This window comes from Ovis canadensis, chromosome 3, assembly GCF_042477335.2.
Source record: "Ovis canadensis isolate MfBH-ARS-UI-01 breed Bighorn chromosome 3, ARS-UI_OviCan_v2, whole genome shotgun sequence".
Classification (NCBI taxonomy): Eukaryota; Metazoa; Chordata; class Mammalia; order Artiodactyla; family Bovidae; genus Ovis; species Ovis canadensis.
The window spans coordinates 175,863,716-175,884,826 of NC_091247.1; the positions used below are offsets into that span (position 1 = coordinate 175,863,716).

The 21,111-nt window shown below is 42.6% G+C and overlaps 1 protein-coding gene across 1 annotated transcript in view; it reads left to right on the forward strand.

The window, feature by feature from the left end:
• Nucleotides 1–21,111, forward strand: part of ANO4 (anoctamin 4) — a 444,323-nt gene that overhangs the window by 13,468 nt on the left and 409,744 nt on the right. Inside the window, exons 2-3 of the mRNA XM_069585151.1 lie at nucleotides 4,725–4,808; nucleotides 15,489–15,740. Coding sequence (XP_069441252.1) covers nucleotides 4,725–4,808; nucleotides 15,489–15,740 — 336 coding nt within the window. The remainder of the gene's footprint in view (nucleotides 1–4,724; nucleotides 4,809–15,488; nucleotides 15,741–21,111) is intronic.

Sequence of the window (21,111 nt, forward strand, 5' to 3'; positions counted from 1 at the left end):
AGGTGGGAGGAAAAGGGGATGACGGAAGATGAGATGGGTGGATGGCATCACTGACTCAATGGACGTGAGTTTGAGTGAACTCCAGGAGTTAGTGATGGACAGGGAGGCCTGGCGTGCTGCAGTCCATGGGGTTGCAAAGAGTCGGACATGACTGAGTGATGGAACTGAACTGACTTATAATTTCAAATTATAGTCTTCTCAGGGTATATGCCCAATAAACCTAGATTTTAATTCCAGCTTTGTGACTTCCCTGAAGTGTGATTCTGGGCAAGGTCTCTAATTTTGTGAGCCTCTAGATAGTGGGATAATTGTACCTAACCTAAAAGAGTCTTTTTGGAGCACAAATGAAATAATGATGGAAATGAAGTAACGAATTTTTAGCTCAGTGCCTGACAAGGAGTATGTAGTCAATGACTACTGTTTTATGAATCCACCACCATTTCATTTTCTTAGACATTTCATGCAGAATTTGCATTTCTACATCTTGCCCTACTGTAATTTCTGTCCCTCTTTATTTTTGTAAAAAAGCTATTGTATATACAGAGAAGTGGTCAAGACAGATTGATAATTTAACAAATAATTCTACAATGAATACCTTGTGACCACCACCTAGGTCAAGAATAGGACATCCTCAGCACTGTGGTGCACACCCTCATTCCCTGTACTTTCTCACAATTCAAACGGTTTTCTTTCTTACCAAGTGGAATCACCGTGCTGACTAATTATTTTTGTGCTAATTATTTTGATACTTTTCCTTACACTTTTACCATCTATGTATGCATCTATAAATAATTCAATTTAGTTTTGTTGTTGAAATTTTCATAAATAGAGTCATACATCATTTGGGTATGATATATGTGCTTCTTTCATTAAACATTATGTTTGTGAGGTCTGTTGATAGTATTTTGCGTTGCTTTGCTTTGTTCATTTCCTTTGCTAGATGGTATTCCATTTTATAAGTACCTTTGTTCTTTTTAAATATAGTTAGTGTTGGTTGCTCAGTCATGTCCAACTCGTCGCGACCCCATGGACTGTATCCTGACAGGCTCCTCTGTCCAAGGGATTCTCAAGGCAAGAATACTTGAGTGGGTTGCCATGCACTTTTCTAAGGGATCTTCCCGACCCCAGGATCAAACCTGGGTCTTCTGCATTGGTAGGCAGATTCCTTATTGTCTGAGCCACTAAGGAAGCCCAAAAGCTAACACTAATTGTACACTTTCTATGTATTATTTTATAAAGTAAATGCTGTTATTATTCCCATTGTACATACATGGAAACAGAGCCACGGAGAGACAGTGTGCTCAAGGGATGGAACCAGGCATCTAACGTAGATTGAATGAATGAAGTCGATCAGTCGTATCCAGCTCTTTTTGACACCATGGACTATAGCCTACCAGGCTCCTCCATCCATGGGATCCTCCCTCCATGGGATTCTCCAGGCAAGAGTACTGGAGTGGGTTGCCATTGCCTTCTCCAGGGGGTCTTCCTGACCCAGGGATTGAACCCAGGTCTCCTGCATTCCAAGCAGAGGCTTTAACCTCTGAGCCACCAGGGAAGCCCCTAAGGTAGATTACTGGCTTGAAAACCCACAGAGTTCGGTAACCTCATTCATAGGCTCAAGTTTTTCCACTAGGTACTTGATTTCATTTAACTGCTGTTCGTTCCTAAAAGATTAAATGGATAGTCAAGCCGTCTCACATTTTTTGGTTTTAATTCTTATATAGGAAAACATCTTTACAGAGTCACTTTGTACCAAAACTACCATAGTTCTTTGTACTTACTTTTGCTCTTTGAATCTTTTCAAAATATTGCGAAACTATGTCCTAGTTTCACCATTCAAATTCAACTCAAATTTCAGTAGTTTTTCCTGTTCACATGTATGCATAGCCTCTTCCCAGGCATTCATTGCTAATTCAAACATTCTGCTTCTTTGTTGATTACTAATTCTCAATGTTCTTTTCTTTTTCATACCTTTTCTCTTCTCACCATTCATAATCATTTCTGTGGCTACTGAATCTCTCCTGTCACCTCTCCCCACATTTTGATGCTGTTGACCTTGTCCCTTTTCACTTCCAAAATATTTTAAGGGCAGATCATTAGTGAAGGGTTTTTAAAAATTAGGAATGACAACTTTAGAGTAGTTTGTAGTTTGATATGTTTTAGGTCTGGGTGTTGTTGATTCAGCTGATTCCACAAATATATATAGAATTACTTGCTAACTATGCATTTTGCGTGGCTGATTTATTTTTGTTAACCATACCTCATCCTCTTCTACCTCCCCATCCTAGCCCAGAAAAAGTGAGATAAGCACTACTGTCACCATTTTCAGATGGAAAGATCAGGACTAAAGAAGTCAAGAGCTTGACCAAGTTCACAGAGTTCATGTGCAGCAAAGCTGGGGCTTCAAACCTCAGGTCTGCTGACTCCTAGCCGAGTGCTCTTTCTCCTTGAACCTCTATTGAAGTTACAGTTCATAAGAGAGGAAATGGTCATGTATTTTTTCTTTAATTTCATGCATTTCTTTATTTTTTCTTTCAAACAACGAACATATATTGAGGATTCACCTTTTCCAGGCACAGCACTAAGGTCTGGAAATAACAAATTGAATAACGCATGGACCTGCCCTTGACAAGCACATGGTTTGGGGTACCCCTGCTCTGTACTTGGCTGTTGAGTCTTGTTGGACACTTTGCAGTCCCATGGACTATGGCCCTCCAGGCTCCTCTGTCCATGGGGATTCATCAAGAATACTGGAGTGGGTTACCATGCCCTCTTCCAGGGGATCTTCCCAACCCAGGGATCGAATCCAGGTTTCCCTCATTGCAGGAGGATCCTTTACCATCTGTGCCACTAGGGAAGCCCTAGGGGTACCTGTAATAGAGTACGATCTCGCATGCGTGATACTGTTGGCGTATCTACTGCACTGAAGCCCACTAGAGAGGGGAGATGGTCTGGGAAGGTTTCTTAGAGAAGAATTTGGTTGCATGAACTTGCCTGAATTATTTTCTCCACATTAAAAATTGTTTAGTTGCTTGTTTGTGGACCTGCAGTGACCTTGATGTGGCCTCTAGGGGCTCCCATTACTTCTCGGCCCTCTGGCTCATTACCTGCTTTTGTCAATACTCTCCAATTGCTTTCAAACCACAAGCACATCCAGACACCCCTGTGGATGACTCCCATTTCCTGCTCTCTCTGCCTAGGCACGTGTGGGTCTTTCCTCCAAGAGTGTTCATCTGCAAAGCCATCTTCTCTAACAGTCTGCATTACTGTTCTTAAAATATGACTCCGCATGTTTCTAAAAACCCTTTCTCTTTGAGTACGTTTGACTAATTCTTAATTATTTCTCTCAGACTTGTAATTTTTAACATTGTAGATCAGAATTTCATAATGAGTTTTCCTGGTATCACATGGCATATAATATTTGTATATTTCCTTCAGGTCAGTTTTGCAACCATTCTTATAATAACTTTTTGTCTCTAACATGTAATGTGTTATATTAAATAATATTTATTTTGATATTTTAAAAAATATTCATTTAATTTGACTGCGCTGGGTCTTAGTGGCAGCATGTGGGATTTTTTAGCTGTGGCATGTAAAATCTCCCTGACTAGGGATAGAACCCAGACCCCCTGCATTGGGATCATGGAGTCCTGGCCAGTGGACCACCAGGGAAATTCCTGTTTTTGATATTTTTAAAGTCACTTATGCCCTGCCTTTTTCATAGACATTTTAAAGCAGTTCTGATCTTGGTTGGAGCTCTGCTCTGCCACATGCTGCTGCATGACCTCAGGCAAGGTGCTCAGCCACCTGGAGCCTCAGCTTTTCCATCAGAGACATGGGGTGACACCTGCCCTATTCCATCTTGTGCGTGAGACAAGGTGGCTGGCAGTGCTAAGATGCCATATAAATGGGAGGTTTGGTGTCTCTGCTGCTCTGCCTGGAACGCAGTCTGCTCACAGTACTGAAGTCTGCAAGGCAGCTGGCTGAACTTGAGCCTGGAAGGGAATTGAACCCACTCTGTCTCCATTGCCTTTCCTGCCATGATTTGGCCACCACCACCTCTTCTCAGGATGGCTGAGTGGCCTCATAAAGCAGACTTTCTGCCTCTCCTCTCACACTCCTCTTGTCTGTTCCCCTCGCTGCCTCAAAGTGATCTCTCTGAAATGAAAATGGAATCCTGTTCTCTTGGCAGCATCCCGATTTGTTAATGTGGTTTATAAAGACCCTTTGTGGTCCAGCTGCTGCTCATCTCTCTCTTACTGTGTTTAGCTGCTAACTCATGAAGCTGAGACTTCTGAGTTTCTAGACATGATGATAGCACTCTGCCTGGGTCTTTCCCCTCAATATACTCCGCTTTTGCCTAGTTGGATAGTATTCATCTCTTAGGTTTTAGTTCAGACGTCACTTCCTCCACAAAGCCTTACCTGATACATTCTAGTTTGAATTAGGCGTTTTTTCACCTGGTCATACAGACCTCTCCCAGTGCCCTCCTCCCGTTTAAATAACAGTGACACCAAACTGAAATTGTCTATGTGACAATCTGGGTTGTTTGTCAGAATGTTCGAAATGCCTGGCCCCTAGCGTTTCCTGCAATGAATGAACCAATGAATGAGTACGAGTTTCCTGGACAGACTTTTGGTTTATTTACCAGCAGTCATAAGTCTACTTTGCGGTTATGGTATTTATCAGAATGTAATTAACCTCCTCTTTTATTTTCTTAACAGACAAAGATATAAGCAGTGGGAGTTATAACCTTTCCTCTGCAACGACCGGCAGCTACTACAGTTGTGTCAGCCAGGTCACCATAGGTGAGCAACTGAATCATGTTCTAATGAAAATTATTATTACTTGTAAAGGGTTGGGGCGTGGGGCTAAGGAAGGAGTGAGTAGAAAATGTAAACACTGTGGAATTTATTTTCAGGATCAGGGCAATTGCTTGTGGACTCAACTTGCTGGGGCGCCCCCTTGTGGATCATTATTACTTTTGCATAGAGATGGTTGGACCTAATGAGGTCCAGAGAGATTTAAAAAACATGGGTTTCCCTAATTCTCCATCATTTGCTTTCTCTTTCATTTGTGTATCACCTATATTATTATGTACTTAATATAAAAACTGACTTAGTTTTTTAAGATTTATTTTCATTTATTTTAAAAAGAAAATTAATATCACAATAGCAAATAGTATGTTTCCTATGATTTAATGAATAGTAGTGAAAGTCGCTCAGTTGTGTCTGATTCTTTGCAACCTCATGGACTGTAGCCTGCCAGGCTCTTCGGTCTGTGGGGATTCTCCAGGCAAGAATACCAGAGTGGGTTGCTGTTCCCTTCTCCAGAGGATCTTTCTGACCCAGGGATTGAACCTGGGTCTTCCACATTGTGGGCAGATTCTATACTGTCCGAGACATCAGGGAAGCCCTATTCCCAGGTGGCTGAGTGGTGAACAATCTGCCTATCAATTTAATGCATACATGTGTAAAATAACAACAAATTAGTGTTACTGAATGCTAGCTATGCTTTGGGGGATTCTGTGTGTACCAGCTGCCCTGTCCCCTGACATCTCAGAAATAAAATCTCCCATCATAGCACATGGCCTCCTCAGAAACTTGAAGTCTGCAGCTTGGGGCATGTGGCTCTCTCGCCCTCCCTCCCGGATGAGGGACTCCCTGCAGATACAGTAGGGTCCTAGCGGAATGTAACATGCTCACCTAGCAGTACTCTTTGGGGGAAGTACAGCTAGGATAGAAACAATATCAGTAATAGGAAGACCTAAGGAGCACATTTCTTGAAAAGCCCAGAGAATTTCTAGAAGGGGAGACTGAGGAAGGTTAAAGTTAGACATCTAGCCTGGTAACATCCCCGGAGCCATGTCAGCGGATGATGGGAGGGAAGCCAGGTTACAGGGCTTTGAATAAGGAGTAATGAACTGTGAGTAGAGATGTCCCTTAAGACACTCATCAGTGAACATGGAGGGGTAAATGGTGAAAACCGTATGGGAGCTTACTGTGCCAAGTGCTGTTCTAGGCGCTTTTCCTGTATGTACCCATTTAATCCTCACAACAATCCCATGAGATGGATGCTGTTATTTTCTCCATTTTACAGATGAGAAAACAGAGTTCTTAAAAAGTAAGAAAGAAAGAACACGTGGGTGGTAAGAGCTGGGATTTGAGCCCAGGTAATCCAACTCCCTTTGGACGTCACTCTTGTGAAATTGCCATGGTTCTAGTCAACTGTGGCCACCATGTCAGGGTGTTATGAACTGAATTTGTTTCTCCAAAGATAGATTGAAGCTTTAACCTCGTACCTGTGAATTGACCTTATTTGAAAATAGGGTGTGTACAGATGTAACCAAGTTAGGATGAGGTCACATTAACTTCCCTGGTGGCTCAGACAGTAAAGCGTTTGCCTACAATGTGGGAAACCCGGGTTCAATCCCTGGGTCGGGAAGATCTCCTGGAGAAGGAAATGGCAACCCACTCCAGTATTCTTGCCTGGAAAATCCCATGGATGGAGGATCCTGGCACGCTATAGTCCATGGGGTCACAGAGTCAAACACGACTTAGCGACCTCACTTCACATATGCACTTAGGGTGGGGCTTCTAATTCAATGTGACTGGTGTCTTTGTAAGCAGAGAAGAGACACACGAGACATATATAAGAGGCAAAGATTAGAGTCGTGTCTACAAGTCAAGGAACTTCAAGGATCGCCAGCAACATCAGAGGCTAAGAAAAATGCAAACAACAGATTTTCTCCTAGAGACTTCAGAGAGAGCACAGCCCTGCCAAAATCTTGATTCCAGATTTCTAGCTCTAAAACTGTAAGAGGATAAATTTCTTTCCTTTTTTTTTTTTTTTTTAAAGCCACCTAGTTTGTGGCCTTTTTGTTACGGTAGCCCTCAGAAACTCATGTAACAGTTATAAAACAATGTAACAGGGTCTTTAAAAAAATTATCACTATTAATATATTTTGGCTGTGATGGGTCTTTGTGGCTGTGCAGGCTTTTCTTTAGCTTCAGAGAGCGGAGGCTACTGCTCGTTGCCGTGCACAGGCTTCTCTCTGCAGCGGCTTCTCTTGTTGTGGAGCACAGGTTCTAGGTGCCTGGCTTCAGTAGTCGCGGCTCCCAGGCCCTAGTGGCGCACAGGCTTAGTTGCTCTGAAGCACGTGGGATCTTCCTGGACCAGGGATCAAACCTGTGTCCCCTGCATTAGCAGGTGGATTCTTACCCACCGTTCTGCCAAGTCAGTCCATATGACAGGTTCTTACCTAGGTACTCACCTCTGAAGAAGAGGTGGGTATGACACCCCCAGGTGATGGGCCCTTAAATGTTGCTTCTGTTTCAACAAACTCAAACCAGCTGAACCCATAAGGAAAATTAACACTCTTACAAAAACCCTGAATGAACTTTTGGGCCAACCCAATATTATTTCACTTAACAGGAAAGTCTGTTGGGAGGACTGGTTGATTAAGCTGCTCAATGATATGGTGAAAGACCTTCTTCCATTTGCCTTCCTGGGAGAATCTCTCTCTGTGGTGGCAGCCAGATGGTCCAGGAATTGCACTGAGACACAATAGTGATCAGAGGGAAAGGAGCGGCGGAGCCTTCCTCAGGCATGCCCTTGAGGAGCTGAAATTTTCCCTTGCAGGGTCTGCTTCTCTCATTGGGTGGGATTAGGTCACATGACCACCCTTCAGCCAATCCCTGACAAAGGAGATACGATCATCTTTAGACCCATCCTTGCCCAGGTGGAGGTGGGAGAGGGCTAGATCTGCCTGCCCTTAGTCACTGGGCTGTGTGTAGGTGGGATGAATTCCCAAACAAAATTTGATTCTGTGGGAGGATGGGATGGGGGATGGATTCTGCACAGGGATCAGACCATGTCCACTGCCCACACTCTGTCCGGTACAAATGCTTTAAAAATATTTATAGTAAAAATAGCAAATAATTAACAACTTTATACTCAGTACTGGAGGCAGGACATCTCTGAGTCACCTAGCAGTTTTTTTTTTTTTTTTTTCTCTTTAGAGGTCTTTTTGTTTTCTTTCATCTCCTGCACTTCAAGTGTCTCATCTGTGAGGGAATTCCATTTAAGAAAACAGCACACCTCTGGACTTCCTATTAATGTAGTTTTTTTGTAGGAACCTATGTCTTGACAAAAGAATTGCCAAAATATCCAATCCACAGAAAAAATGACTCCTGAAAATCATCTACTTTTCTGTGAGACCCTTTTAAAATTCCTTATATTTTTAGTAAATGCTCATTTTACCATGTATGAGAGATTTAAGAATTTTAAAGTTAATTAACATCATGTTTTTTTCTCAAGACTGTCTATAATTTTGAGTGTTCCTTACATGTCTCTTTTTAGGATTTGGGGGCTAGTGAGTGAGAATGTTGAGATTGGATGCAATCTCAAAAACAACAGAATGATCTCTGTTTGCTTCCAAGGCAAACCATTCAATATCACAGTAATCCAAGTCTATGCCCAACCAGTAACACTGAAGAAGCTGAAATTGAATGGTTCTATGAAGACCTATAAGACCTTTTAGAACTAACACCCAAAAAAGATGTCCTTTTCATTATAGGGGACTGGAAAGCAAAAGTAGGAAGTTAAGAAACACCTGGGGTAACAGGCAAATTTGGTCTTAGAATATGGAATGAAGCAGGGCAAAGTGTAATAGAGTTTTGTCAAGAAAATGCACTGGTCATAGCAAACACCCTCTTCCAACAACACAAGAGAAGACTCTACACATGGACATCACCAGATGGTCAACACCAAAATCAGACTGATTATATTCTTTGCAGCCAAACATGGAGAATCTCTATACAGTCAGCAAAAACAAGACCAGGAGCTGACTGTGGCTCAGATCATGAACTCCTTATTGCCAAATTCAGACTTAAATTGAGGAAAGTAGGGAAAACCACTAAACCATTCAGGTATGACCTAAATCAAATCCCTTATGATTATACAGTGTAAGTGAGAAATAGATTTAAGGGCCTAGATCAGATAGATAGAGTGCCTGATGAACTATGGATGAAGGTTCATGACATTGTACAGAAGACAGGGATCAAGACCATCCCCGTGGAAAAGAAATGCAAAAAAGCAAAATGGCTGTCTGGCGAGGCCTTACAAATAGCTGTGAAAAGAAGAGAAGCTAAAAGCAAAGGAGAAAAGGAAAGATATAAGCATCTGAATGCAGAGTTCCAAAGAATAGCAAGAAGAGATAAGAAAGCCTTCCTCAGTGAACAATGCAAAGAAATAGAGGAAAACAACAGAATGGGAAAGACTAGAGATCTCTTCAAGAAAATTAGAGATACCAAGGGAATAATTCATGCAAAGATGGGCTCAATAAAGGACAGAAATGGTATGGACCTAACAGAAGCAGAAGATATTAAGAAGAGGTGGCAAGAATACAAAGAAGCACTGCACAAAAAAGATCTTCACGAGCCAGATAATCATGATGGTGTGATCACTCACCTAGAGCCAGACATCCTGGAATGTGAAGTCAAGTGGGCCTGGGAAAGCATCACTACGAACAAAGCTAGTGGAGGTGATGGAATTCCAGTTGAGCTATTTCAAATTGTGAAAGATGATGCTGTGAAAGTGCTGCACTCAATATGCCAGCAAATTTGGAAAACTCAGCAGTGGCCACAGGACTGGAAAAGGTCAGTTTTTACTCCAATGCCAAAGAAAGGCAATGCCAAGGAATGCTCAAATTACTGCACAATTGCACTCATCTCACATGTTAGTAAAGTAATGCTCAAAATTCTCCAAGCCAGGCTTCAGCAATACGTGAACCATGAACTTCGTGATGTTCAAGCTGGTTTTAGAAAAGGCAGAGGAACCAGAGATCAAATTGCCAACATCCGCTGGATCATGGAAAAAGCAAGAGAGTTCCAGAAAAACATCTATTTCTGCTTTATTGACTATGCCAAAGCCTTTGACTGTGGGATCACAATAAACCGTGGAAAATTCTGAAAGAGATGGGAAGACCAGACCACCTGACCCTCCTCTTGGGAAATCTGTATGCAGGTCAGGAAGCAGCAGTTAGAACTGGACATGGAACAACAGCCTCGTTCCAAGTAGGAAAAGGAGTACGTCAAGGCTGTATATTGTCACCCTGCTTATTTAACTTATATGCAGAGTGCATCATGAGAAACGCTGGGCTGGAAGAAGCACAAGCTGGAATCAAGATTGCCGGGAGAAATATCAATCACCTCAGATATGCAGATGACACCACCCTTATGGCAGAAAGTGAAGAGGAACTAAAAAGCCTCTTGATGAAAGTGAAAGAGGAGAGTGAAAAAGTTGGCTTAAAGCTCAACATTCAGAAAACGAAGATCATGGCATCTGGTCCCATCAGTTCATGGCAAATAGATGGGGAAACAGTGGAAACAGTGTCAGACTTTATTTTGGGGGGCTCCAAAATCACTACAGATGGTGACTGCAGCCATGAAATTAAAAGATGCTTACTCCTTGGAAGAAAAGTTATGACCAACCTAGACAGCATATTGAAAAGCAGAGACATTACTTTGCCAACACAGGTCCATCTAGTCAAGGCTATGGTTTTTCCTGTGGTCACATATGGATGTGAGAGTTGGTCTGTGAAGAAGCTGAGTGCTGAAGAACTGATGCTTTTGAACTGTGGTGTGGGAGAAGACTCTTGAGAGTCCCTTGGACTGCAAGGAGATCCAACCAGTCCATTCTAAAGGAGATCAGTCCTGGGTGTTCATTGGAAGGACTGATACTAAAGGTGAAACTCCAGTACTTTGGCCACCCTATGCGAAGAGTTGACTCATTGGAAAAGACTCTGATGCTGGGAGGGATTGAGGGCAGGAGGAGAAGGGGACGACAGAGGATGAGATGGCTGGGTGGTATCACTGACTCGATGGACGTGAGTTTGGGTGAACTCCAGGAGTTGGTGATGGACAGGGAGGCCTGGCGTGCTGCAATTCATGGGGTCGCAAAGAGTCGGACATGACTGAGTGACTGAACTGAACTGAACTGAGTGAGAATGTTGACATGTAACTCAAAGGGAATTGGGACCCCTGCTTCTACCCCACTTCCCACCTGGAGACAGGTGATGGGTAAGAGAGAGTGAGTAGGCTACCAATGTGACATTCTTAAATGTCCTCCTGGACACTTGGACTCCAGCTCTCCACCAGCTGTTGGACAACCAACCACCCAATATACTTTGACCTCATTGCTGCTATTAAATTTTGGCTGGTCTGGTTCTATTCCATTATAATTATATAGATCTTATTATAGCTCATTTTATCAATAACATGAATTAATATATTTGCTAATGAACTCCATTTCTGCATTAAATGATGTGGAAATTTCCTAAACTGTAAAAAAGGACTGTGAACAATATTTTGTCAAAATTAAGCATGTTTTAAATAAGCTATCATTTTATGAAAGCAATGGTAAAGCCTGAAATTGTGGATAGTCCAGAGTTCCTTCGGACTTTTAAGTCTAATGCTTTCACAGCGCCTGATAAATATTGTACACCCTTTTCTTTATAACGACTTCCAAGGAGCCTGGAATAGGGAAAGAAGAAGAGGTGCTTAATCGAGTTTCCGAATGAAACAATGAGGCAAGGGAAATCATGGTCCTGTAATTGTTCTTCTTGTAAAAGGCTTCTCTGATGTAAGTAGGAGGTAATACTATTTCACAATTTTAATAAAAACATGATGGAACATCAATTTAAATGGAGCCTCCTCGAATTTCCTTTCTATGGCCCAGTCCACTCGTAGGAGCTATGGGAGATCCAAGAGTACTGATCACAAGATAAACACACTTGCATCAGAGGTTTAGCCCAACAAACAGTATCGGGGGCAGTCCTGGGCTCAGTAGCATTTGCTTCAGCCTCCACTGCAGCTCTGGCTCCATTGAGGTTCTGAACATTGAGAATTAGCATTTTCTGTGATTATCTTCAGGGGCTCCATAGCCCTCACCAGAGGATTCCCTCATCTCACTACATTCCATTTACTCACCTTTTAGGAAGATGACCAACCAAGAAGAGTTCAGATAGTCCAGTTAGCATGTTCTCAAGTGTGTCAGCATTTCCCTTTCCTTGTGAATTCTGGTCCGTTGAGATCCCTCTATGAAAAATTGTTTGGAAATGAATAAGTGACCTCAGAGCAATTTGTGGGGGAAGCAGATCCTCGTTCCTTTTTCTAGAATCCTTCTTGTTGCCTGTGCTCTTAGCGAGACAGGGTAGCTTTGAGGACCAGAGCACTTGTCTTCGATGAGCCTGGGCTTGAATCTGTTATTTCTGTGTTGTTATTGACCTTGGGAAAGTAATAATGTCCCTTAGCCTTGGTTTCCTAATCTGTCAAATGGGAATATTAGTACGTTCCTGACAGGGTTATTGTGCGGTTTAAGTGAGGTGGTGCTGATAGATCCCTAGTGCATTGCCAGTAAGCATTAGACAGGATCATAACTTCTAGTAGATTTATCATTTTGTTTTTGGATTTATCATTTTATGACAGTGAAATAGAGTGTTCATTTCTTGGCATCTGCCTTTACTTCAATGTGGTTGATTCCCAAATTTACAGCTCTGGTCCCATGTCTCCTGATCCTCATTGCCTTTGTTTTTCAGCCTAGTGCCAGACATTTCCAGATAGATTTTTCCAGTAAAACTCGATCTTCTCCTGTCTGAAAACACACTCAACCTTCCTCAGCCCTTGCCAGGCCAGTCCTTCTGATGGCCACTGTAAGGATGAGGAAATTCTCCTTTCTGTTTGCCATAAGTCTTCTCTGACATCTTGCCAGACAAAGCCACCCGGTGGCCCAGACTCCTTTCTTTCCATCTTATTGCTGTATATCTCCCTGGACTTCTTTTCCTTTCTTGCTGCCAACACTTAGGTTTGATCCCTTAGTAATGCTTTCTTAGCTTCTACATCATAGCCTCTATGTCACTTCCTTGCCACTGGTCTAGGAAGAATTCTGTGAACAGTGGGTGTCTATTGAATGCCAGGATAAAGAGCCAAATAGAGAAACACTGGGAGGGAGTTTCAGAGATGACTAAGATACCCTCTGACCTTGAGGGATGCTCAGCTCATGAGGGAGACACATAGAAAAAAGGAACACTTGGCTGTGAAGTATGGGCAGAGACTGTCCGGCACATGAAAGTGAAAGGGTTAGTTGCCCACTCCTGTCTGACTCATTGTACCCCATGAACTGTAGCCCACCAGGCTCCTCTGTCCATGGGGTCTCTAGGTAAGAATACTAGAGTGGGTAGCCATTCTCTTCTCCAGGGGCTCTTCCCAACCCAGGGATCAAACCCAGATCTCCTGCATTGTAGGCAGGCTCTGTACCAACTGAGCCACCAGGGAAGCCCAGTCTGACACATATCTGTGCTCTCGTGGTTTCACGCATAGTGTGGGAGGGCTGCCCAGACACCACTGCCAAGTCTTCAGGATCCAGGCGGGCCTCCCCCCTTGTTGCCCCATTTAGGGCTTTCTTGGTCCCTCAATACCCTCTCCCCCATTTGGACTGTCTCCCCTCACACCTCCAGTCCCTACACCCAGCACCTTTTCCAGGGCCTCTCTTTACTTGGTTAAGTCAGCTTTGGGAAGTCAGAGGAAGCTTCCCAGAAGGAATCAGCACCAGAGCAAGCAGGGACAGATTCTGGCTTTTGCTGCTGTCTGTTTGATTTTGCCAGTCCCCACTTCAAAAACTTATTTAGAGCTATTGTTTTGCCTAATAAGTAAAATCCAATTTTCTTACCTTGGCATTTAAGACCCTCAGCTATCTTGCATCAACCTACCTTTGCATTTTTATGTTTTTTCTGACTGTACTTACATTGTATTTCTAAATTCTCTATCTTGGCTGCAGATGCAAAGGCCTGCAGAGGTCAGGCATGTAAGATAAATTAAGTGAAGCAGGCTGGGAATAAGGCATTAGGGAGTGGTGGGGACTGTGGCAGACAGGAATTCCTTTATTCCACTTCAATAGAGTGGCTCTGTGGTTGCTTCAGCTGACAGTTGCCACATGGGAATGTGGTCCAATATTGCTAGATCTTTAGGGGAAGATCAAGAGGGTTTTTTTTTTAAAATATTTATTTATTTATTTATGTCTCTGCTGGGTCTTTGTTGCTGCATGCAGGCTTTCTCTAGTGGTGGTTAGCAGAGGCTACTGTTCCTTGTGGTGTGTGGGCTTCTCATTAATAGCCTTTCTTGTTGCAGAGCATGCGTTCCAGAGAACAGGCTCAGTAGTTGTGATGCACGGGCTTAGTTGCTCCATAGCATGTGGGATCTTCTCGGACCAGGAATTGAACCTGTGTCTTCTGCATTGGCAGGCAAATTCTTTACCACTGGACCACCAGGGAAGCCCTGAAAATCAAGAGATTTTTAAAGAGATAACAGAAAGCTGGATTTTTGTTGAGACTGCTCTAGATTTTTATTGTTGCCAATTTTCATTTTGCTTCAAATTAAGAAAAATGTAGGCTAACAAAACATAGCTACAGAATAAATCTGTTCTTCCGGTTGTTCTAGACTACAACCCTTACCTAGAAGGCCAAGTTCATGCCATCTTTTCCATGACCTAGTTCCTCTGCTGAGAAGGGCTTTGTCTCCCCAAATCCTAAGGAGTGTTCCTGTCCTACTTTAGTACTTTCATCTCACTTTGTATTCTTGTTAGTTGTAATTTAGGAGAAAGAACATAGGTTTTGGAGCCAGACAGACCTGGCACTTACCGGCTGCTTGGCCTAGGGAAGATTCAGTTTCCTCATCTATAAAACTGAAATAGTGGAGAAGGGAGCAACAGAGGATGAGATAGTTGGATGGCATCATCGATTCAAAGAACATGAGTTTGAGCAAACTCTAAGAGATAGTGAAGGACAGGGAAGCCTGGCATGCTGCAGTCCATGGACTCTCAAAAACTCATATATGACTTGGTGACTGAACAATACATCCTCGTATAATTGCTGTGAAGATTACAGTCACTTTTTGTAAAGTACCTAGAATGTAATAACAGTGAAAGTGTTAGTTGCTCAGTTGTGTCCAACTTTTTGCTACCTTATGAACAGTAGCCCTCCAGGCTCCTCTGTCCATGGGATTTTCCAGGCAGGAATACTGGAGTGGGTTGTCATTCTCTTCTCCAAGGGATCTTTCCAACCCAGAAATTGAACCCAGATCTGTTGCATTGCAGGTAGATTCTTTACCATCTGAGCTACTAGGGAAACCAGAATGTAATAACCATCATTTATTTTTTCATTATAATCACAAGTCTTATCTCCTTTATTAGACTCTGAGCTCCTGAAGGACAAAGACTGGGCACCCAGCACACAGTATGTGCTTGATAAACATACATTGGTTGGTTAACAGGATTCATCAAGTGTGACAGTTCCTGCCTGCTTATTATTAACATGAAGCCTTATCTCAAGTGGTGTTTTATTGACTCACAGCTAAGACTTTTGGGAAATACAAAAGGCAAGATGATGTGATGTTTTAATTGCTGATCCTGACCTTATGTGTCTGTCTCGCCAGGTTACGATGCTGCAGGACCTGTTGCAATTGGGCTCACCCACTGGAAAAATCCCTACACACAAGGCAGACCCACCCTACCATCAGATCTGCCTCTCTTCATCTCCAAAGATGCAGGCGTCCCAGTGTATCACCAATCCCTCACTCGTAAGACTGAGTTGGCCACGCCTCTGTCTTGCCCAGCCTCACTGTCCATCACTCCAGTGCCTTCTTACAGCAGCAGCAGTCAGGAAACCCTGAGCCAGGACACAACAGGTAACAGAGCTGGCTTTCTGATGGAGATTCAGGACACAGTGTGTTTAAAGAGTCCTTCATGCATTTGCCTACTGAATGGATTGCATCTGTATTTCTGCTTGTGGACTCCAACAATTCTCCCATATTTGCTGGCCTTTAAATACCTTGGGTGTATCAGAAGTAAGGTTAGATGTGTTCAGAAATATTTGACCTAAGCATTAGTCCTGTTTGATATGTCATCTGGAAATCAACTCTGAACTAGAATTCCAGGGCTTTTTCTTTGTTTAATTTCTATCCTCTACATAGTGACAAGGCATCTATCTTGAATTAAACTTTTGTATTCAAGAAAGTTTTGAATACAGTCAAGTTGGTAGTCAGTTGCTATCAACACATGATGCTCCACCAGTTTGATCTATGTCAGGGGTCTGCCCATCACTGCCAATGGGCCAAATCTTGGCTGCCACTTGTTCTTTTTCAGCCCAAGAACTAAGAACTAAAAATAGTTTGTTTTAAATGGTCAGTATCTTAGTCTGTTCGTGCTGCTATGACAAGACCACAGATCAGGTAGTTCATAAAAAAGCAAATTTATTTTTCACAGTCTGGGGGCTGGAGGTTTGAGATCAGGATGCCAGCATAGTTGGGTGAGGACCCTTTTTTGGGTCACAGACCTCTCGTAGTGTCCTTATATGACAGAAAGGGTGAGGGATCTCTGTGGGGTCTTTTTTGTAAGAATGCTAATCCCAGTCACGATGGTTTTACCTTCATGACCTAAGCACTTCCCAAGGGCCCCACCTCCTAATACCATCATATTAGGCATTAGGACTTCAAATGTATACATTTTGGAGGGACACAAACATTCAGACCATACTGCTGGGAAAAATTAAAAGGATGATAATCTTTGAGACATGTGAAATTCACATTTCAGTGTTCATATATAAAGCTTTATTGGGACACAACCACTTACGCATTTGTCTCTGGTTGCTTTCAGGTGACAATGGCAGAGTTGAGTAATTGTGACAGAGATGGTATGGCCTGCAAAGCCTAAAATATTTGCTGTGTGGCTCTTTGCAAAAAATGTTGACCACTGATCTATGTGATCTTTGGGGCTCATGACTCATACAGTCAGGGCAAGAAGAATATTCACAGCATCTTGCTTTGAAATTTATTGCTTCCATTATACTTTGAGTTGTGGAAAGCTTTACTTAGGCAAGAATGGCCAGTTAATTAAACATTTCTAGAGTCTTGAGTTGGAGAAGGCAATGGCACCCCACTCCAGTACTCTTGCCTGGAAAATCCCATGGATGGAGGAGCCTGATGGGCTGCAGTCCATGGGGTCGCTAAGAGTCGGACACGACTGAGCAACTTCACTTTCCCTTTTCACCTTCCTGTATTGGAGAAGGAAATGGCAACCCACTCCAGTGTTCTTGCCTGGAGAATCCCAGGGACGGGGGAGCCTGGCGGGCTGCCATCTATGGGGTCACACAGAGTCAGACACGACTGAAGCGACTTAGCAGCAGCAGCAGCAGTCTTGAGTTGGAGGTTTAAAATATGCAAAATCTATCCTGCCACTATTTTTTTCCCCCTACAGATACAACACTTAGAGATAATGGTTTAGGCGGAAAAATTCAATGCGTAATTTCTGTTCTGGAGATAAATTTTTAAAGGTTGACACACAACATTTCACAATGACACTCAACAAATTCACAGATGCTGCCACCTAGAGATGAGACTGATGTCGCAGACTTTCCAGACGCTCAAGAGCAGCCTGGATTGCAGACTTCACTAAATGGTCAGAGTCCCCAACTGCTTAGAAATGAAGATGCCTGGGCTCTATCCAGGGGATGCTGTGGGCATAGCCAAGCAAGCTTCAGTGTCTGCTTTCTGCAGACTGCTCCCTCCTGGGATTTTTATTCCTGAGTTTCCCACACACACGTTGGGGTGTCACAAATATGACACACAAGTGTCTTTGGTTAAGTGGCTGGATGATATTGCAGGATGCTGGGGGATATTTGCATACCATTAGCTCTGGAAAACTGAGCATCTTCCTGGTGGTCCTGATTGAAGGTCAGTTGGAGAGTAGAGAAATCATGATCTGCAGTATGAACATTTTCCATATTTATGTTTGAAATCTCCTGTGCTTTGATTTATCATGGTTGAAAACTGACTCTGCCTGCTTTAAAAAGTTGAGTAAAGTCCGAAGTTAAGAAAAGTGCTGCCTTTGGCCCGGGCAGCTGCGAGGTTATGGCATTTTGTGGCAAAGAGGAATGTGAAATGGCAGCTGCCAGATTAACATTTTATCACGTTTCCCTTTGAGTTGACTTTTCATTTTCTTTTTCCATAGAGCCTCACAGTCTGATTTTTGGAGGAGATTTCTATTTTTAACTTGTAGGTTTTCAGAAACAAATGAAAAGCCCATATTTCTCTTCAATCCTAGGAACTTTCTGTTAGCAATAAAATGTTGAATTTTTACAAGCAACTGGTTTTTAGTAATAATAATTTGTGTATTTACAAAGTAAGGCTGACAGTGATACATTAAACAAGCAAGTAGTATTTTATAATAGAATATTATAGATTCTGGTGTAACTTCTGTGAGTCTCAATTATGATTAGCTATGCGTTTGAACTGTGGTGTTGGAGAAGACTCTTGAGAGTCCCTTGGACTGCAAGGAGATCCAACCAGTCCATTCTGAAGGAGATCAACCCTGGGATTTCTTTGGAAGGAATGATGCTAAAGCTGAAGCTCCAGTACTTTGGCCACCTCATGCGAAGAGTTGACTCATTGGAAAAGACTCTGATGCTGGGAGGGATTGGGGGCAGGAGGAGAAGGGGACGACAGAGGATGAGATGGCTGGATGGCATCACTGACTCAATGGACGCGAGTCTGAGTGAACTCCGGGAGATGGTGATGGACAGGGAGGCGTGGCGTGCTGTGATTCATGGAGTCGCAGAGTCAGACACGACTGAGCGACTGAACTGAACTGAACTGATAGGTTAATTATTGCATTTGTTGATTTCTTACAGCAGTTTATTGATTTTAATTGTATTATTTTGGTGTGAAAGCTTCCAGTTTCATTTTTCTTTCTTGCTGCATCTTGCAGCATGTGGAATCTTAGTTCCCCGACCAGGGATTGAATCCATACCCTCTGCATTGGAAGTACAGAGTCTTAACCACTGGACCACCAAGAAAGTCTCTCCTTCCTGTTTTTAATAATAAAGTTGATTTATGTATACATATATACATACACACACATACACACATATATATTTGATTCTGTTGCTAGTTTGAAGAAAACTCTGAGGTAAGATAAGTCACTTTAACTCTAAGAGAGTGTCTGCAGTTTCCAGACTGAATTTCCTACTCTGTTTAATGGTGCCACAGTCCATCCAGACCCCAGGGCAAACACTGGGTGTTCTCATGCTTTAACCCACTGCTGCCATCAGCCTCCACAGCCAGCTGACTAACATGTTCATTGTCTGCTCTAGAGATGTCTCTGATTCAGAGCATCCTCTCCATCCCCATTGCATTATCTCACTCCAGCTCTCATGATCTCTACTAGAGGAAAGTCCCCACTTCTTAATTCTTCTATGTCCTTGGGGTTAGCTTTTCCAAATTCATCTCTTCCTCTGTTTTCCACTCTTTCTCCCTCTCTCCATTCCTCTCCCACTTGAAAATCTCTGTTGAGAGAAAGAATGGAGAGAGAGAATATTTTTAAAAAGATAATCACTGAGAGTTTCCCAGAATTGTTGAGAGACAGAAATATTTTGATTCAAGAAACACAGTAATGCCGAGCAGAATAAGCAAAAATAAATCCACATATAAACATATTGTGGTGAGTCAGCAAAAGACAAAGAGAAAAATCTTAGCAATCTGAGGGAAAAGCAGATTTACCATGAATGAGAAACAATTAAGGAGGAAGCCTTTCCAATGATAATGATAGAGGCCAGAAGACAGTGAATCAATATCTTCAAAGTGCTGAAAGAGGTAATGGTCAGTTCAGAATTCTGAACCCAGCTAAGTGATCATTGAAGAGGGAGGTCAGCATTAGAACATTTTTGGAGAAAGACTGGGAAAGTGTACCCAGTGCACAGCTACTGGAAGATTGGCTGTAAAGCCTATTTAATTTTTTAAAAATATTTTTATTTTAAAAAATATTTATTTATTTGACTGTGGCAGGTCTGTAGTTGTGGGATTTTAACTTTTAGTTGCAGCATGTGGAATCTAGTTCCCTTAACAGGGATTGAACCAGGGCCCCCTGCATTGGGAGTGCAGAATCTTAGCCCTTGGAAGCCCAGGGAAGTCCCCTGAAGAGCCTATTTTAGAAAAGAAGGAATTTGAGCCTAGAAGAAAAACTAAGATGAAAGAAATAAAGAGAGGAAGAAATACATGTTTAATTTAGAAAGGTCTCTCTAGAAGAATAGTTCTCAACCAGGGATAATTTTATTTCATGGGTACATTTGGCAATGTCTGGAGGTATTTTTGGTTGACACAATGGGGCAGAAGGTATTATGAACATCTACTGATGCTGAAGCTGAAACTCCAATACTTTGGCTGCCTGATGTGAAGAACTGACTCCTTTGAAAAGACCCTGATGCTGGGAAAGATTGAAGGTGGGAGGAGAAGGGGAAGACAGAGGATGAGACTGTTGGGTGGCATCACTGACTCAATGGACATGAGTTTGAGCAAGCTTTGGGAGTTGGTGATGGACAGGGAAGCCTGGCATGCTGCCATCCATGGGGTAGCAAAGAGTCGTACACGCCTGAGCTACTGTACTGAACTGAATGGGTGGAGGCCAGGAATGCTGCTAACCATCTGCAGTGTATGTGACATGGTCCCATGTTCATCATTAATTCTTAACACTGCCTCCTTCCTTTGCATTTCTCTTCTTATATGTTGCACCTTGACCTTGCAGTGGGCCCCCACCTTTATGGCATTTCCAGGACTGTCTTTGATACAGTATGTCCTTCACACTTTTGATTTTCCTTTTTCTATGTTTCTTTGTGTCCTTTGACTCTTCCTACATTGTATCTCATGCTGCATATAGGTCTTTTCTTGTTCACTTATACCAATTTTTCAGCCTTGGCATCACTGACATTTTGGGTTGAGTAATTCTTTGTTATGGGGACTGTCTTGTGCATTGTAGATGTTTAGCAGCATCTCTGGTTTCTACCTGATGGATGCCGATTGTGACAACCAGAAATATCTCCAGACAATGCCAAATGTCTTCTTGATTCTAAAATTGCCTCTAGTTGAGAAAGTGAAAGTGAAAGTCACTCGGTCATGTCCAGCTCTTTGGGATCGCATGGACTGTACAGTCCATGGAATTCTCCAGGCCAAAATACTGGAGTGGGTAGCCTTTCCCTTCTCCAGGGGATCTTCCCAACCCGCGAGTAGA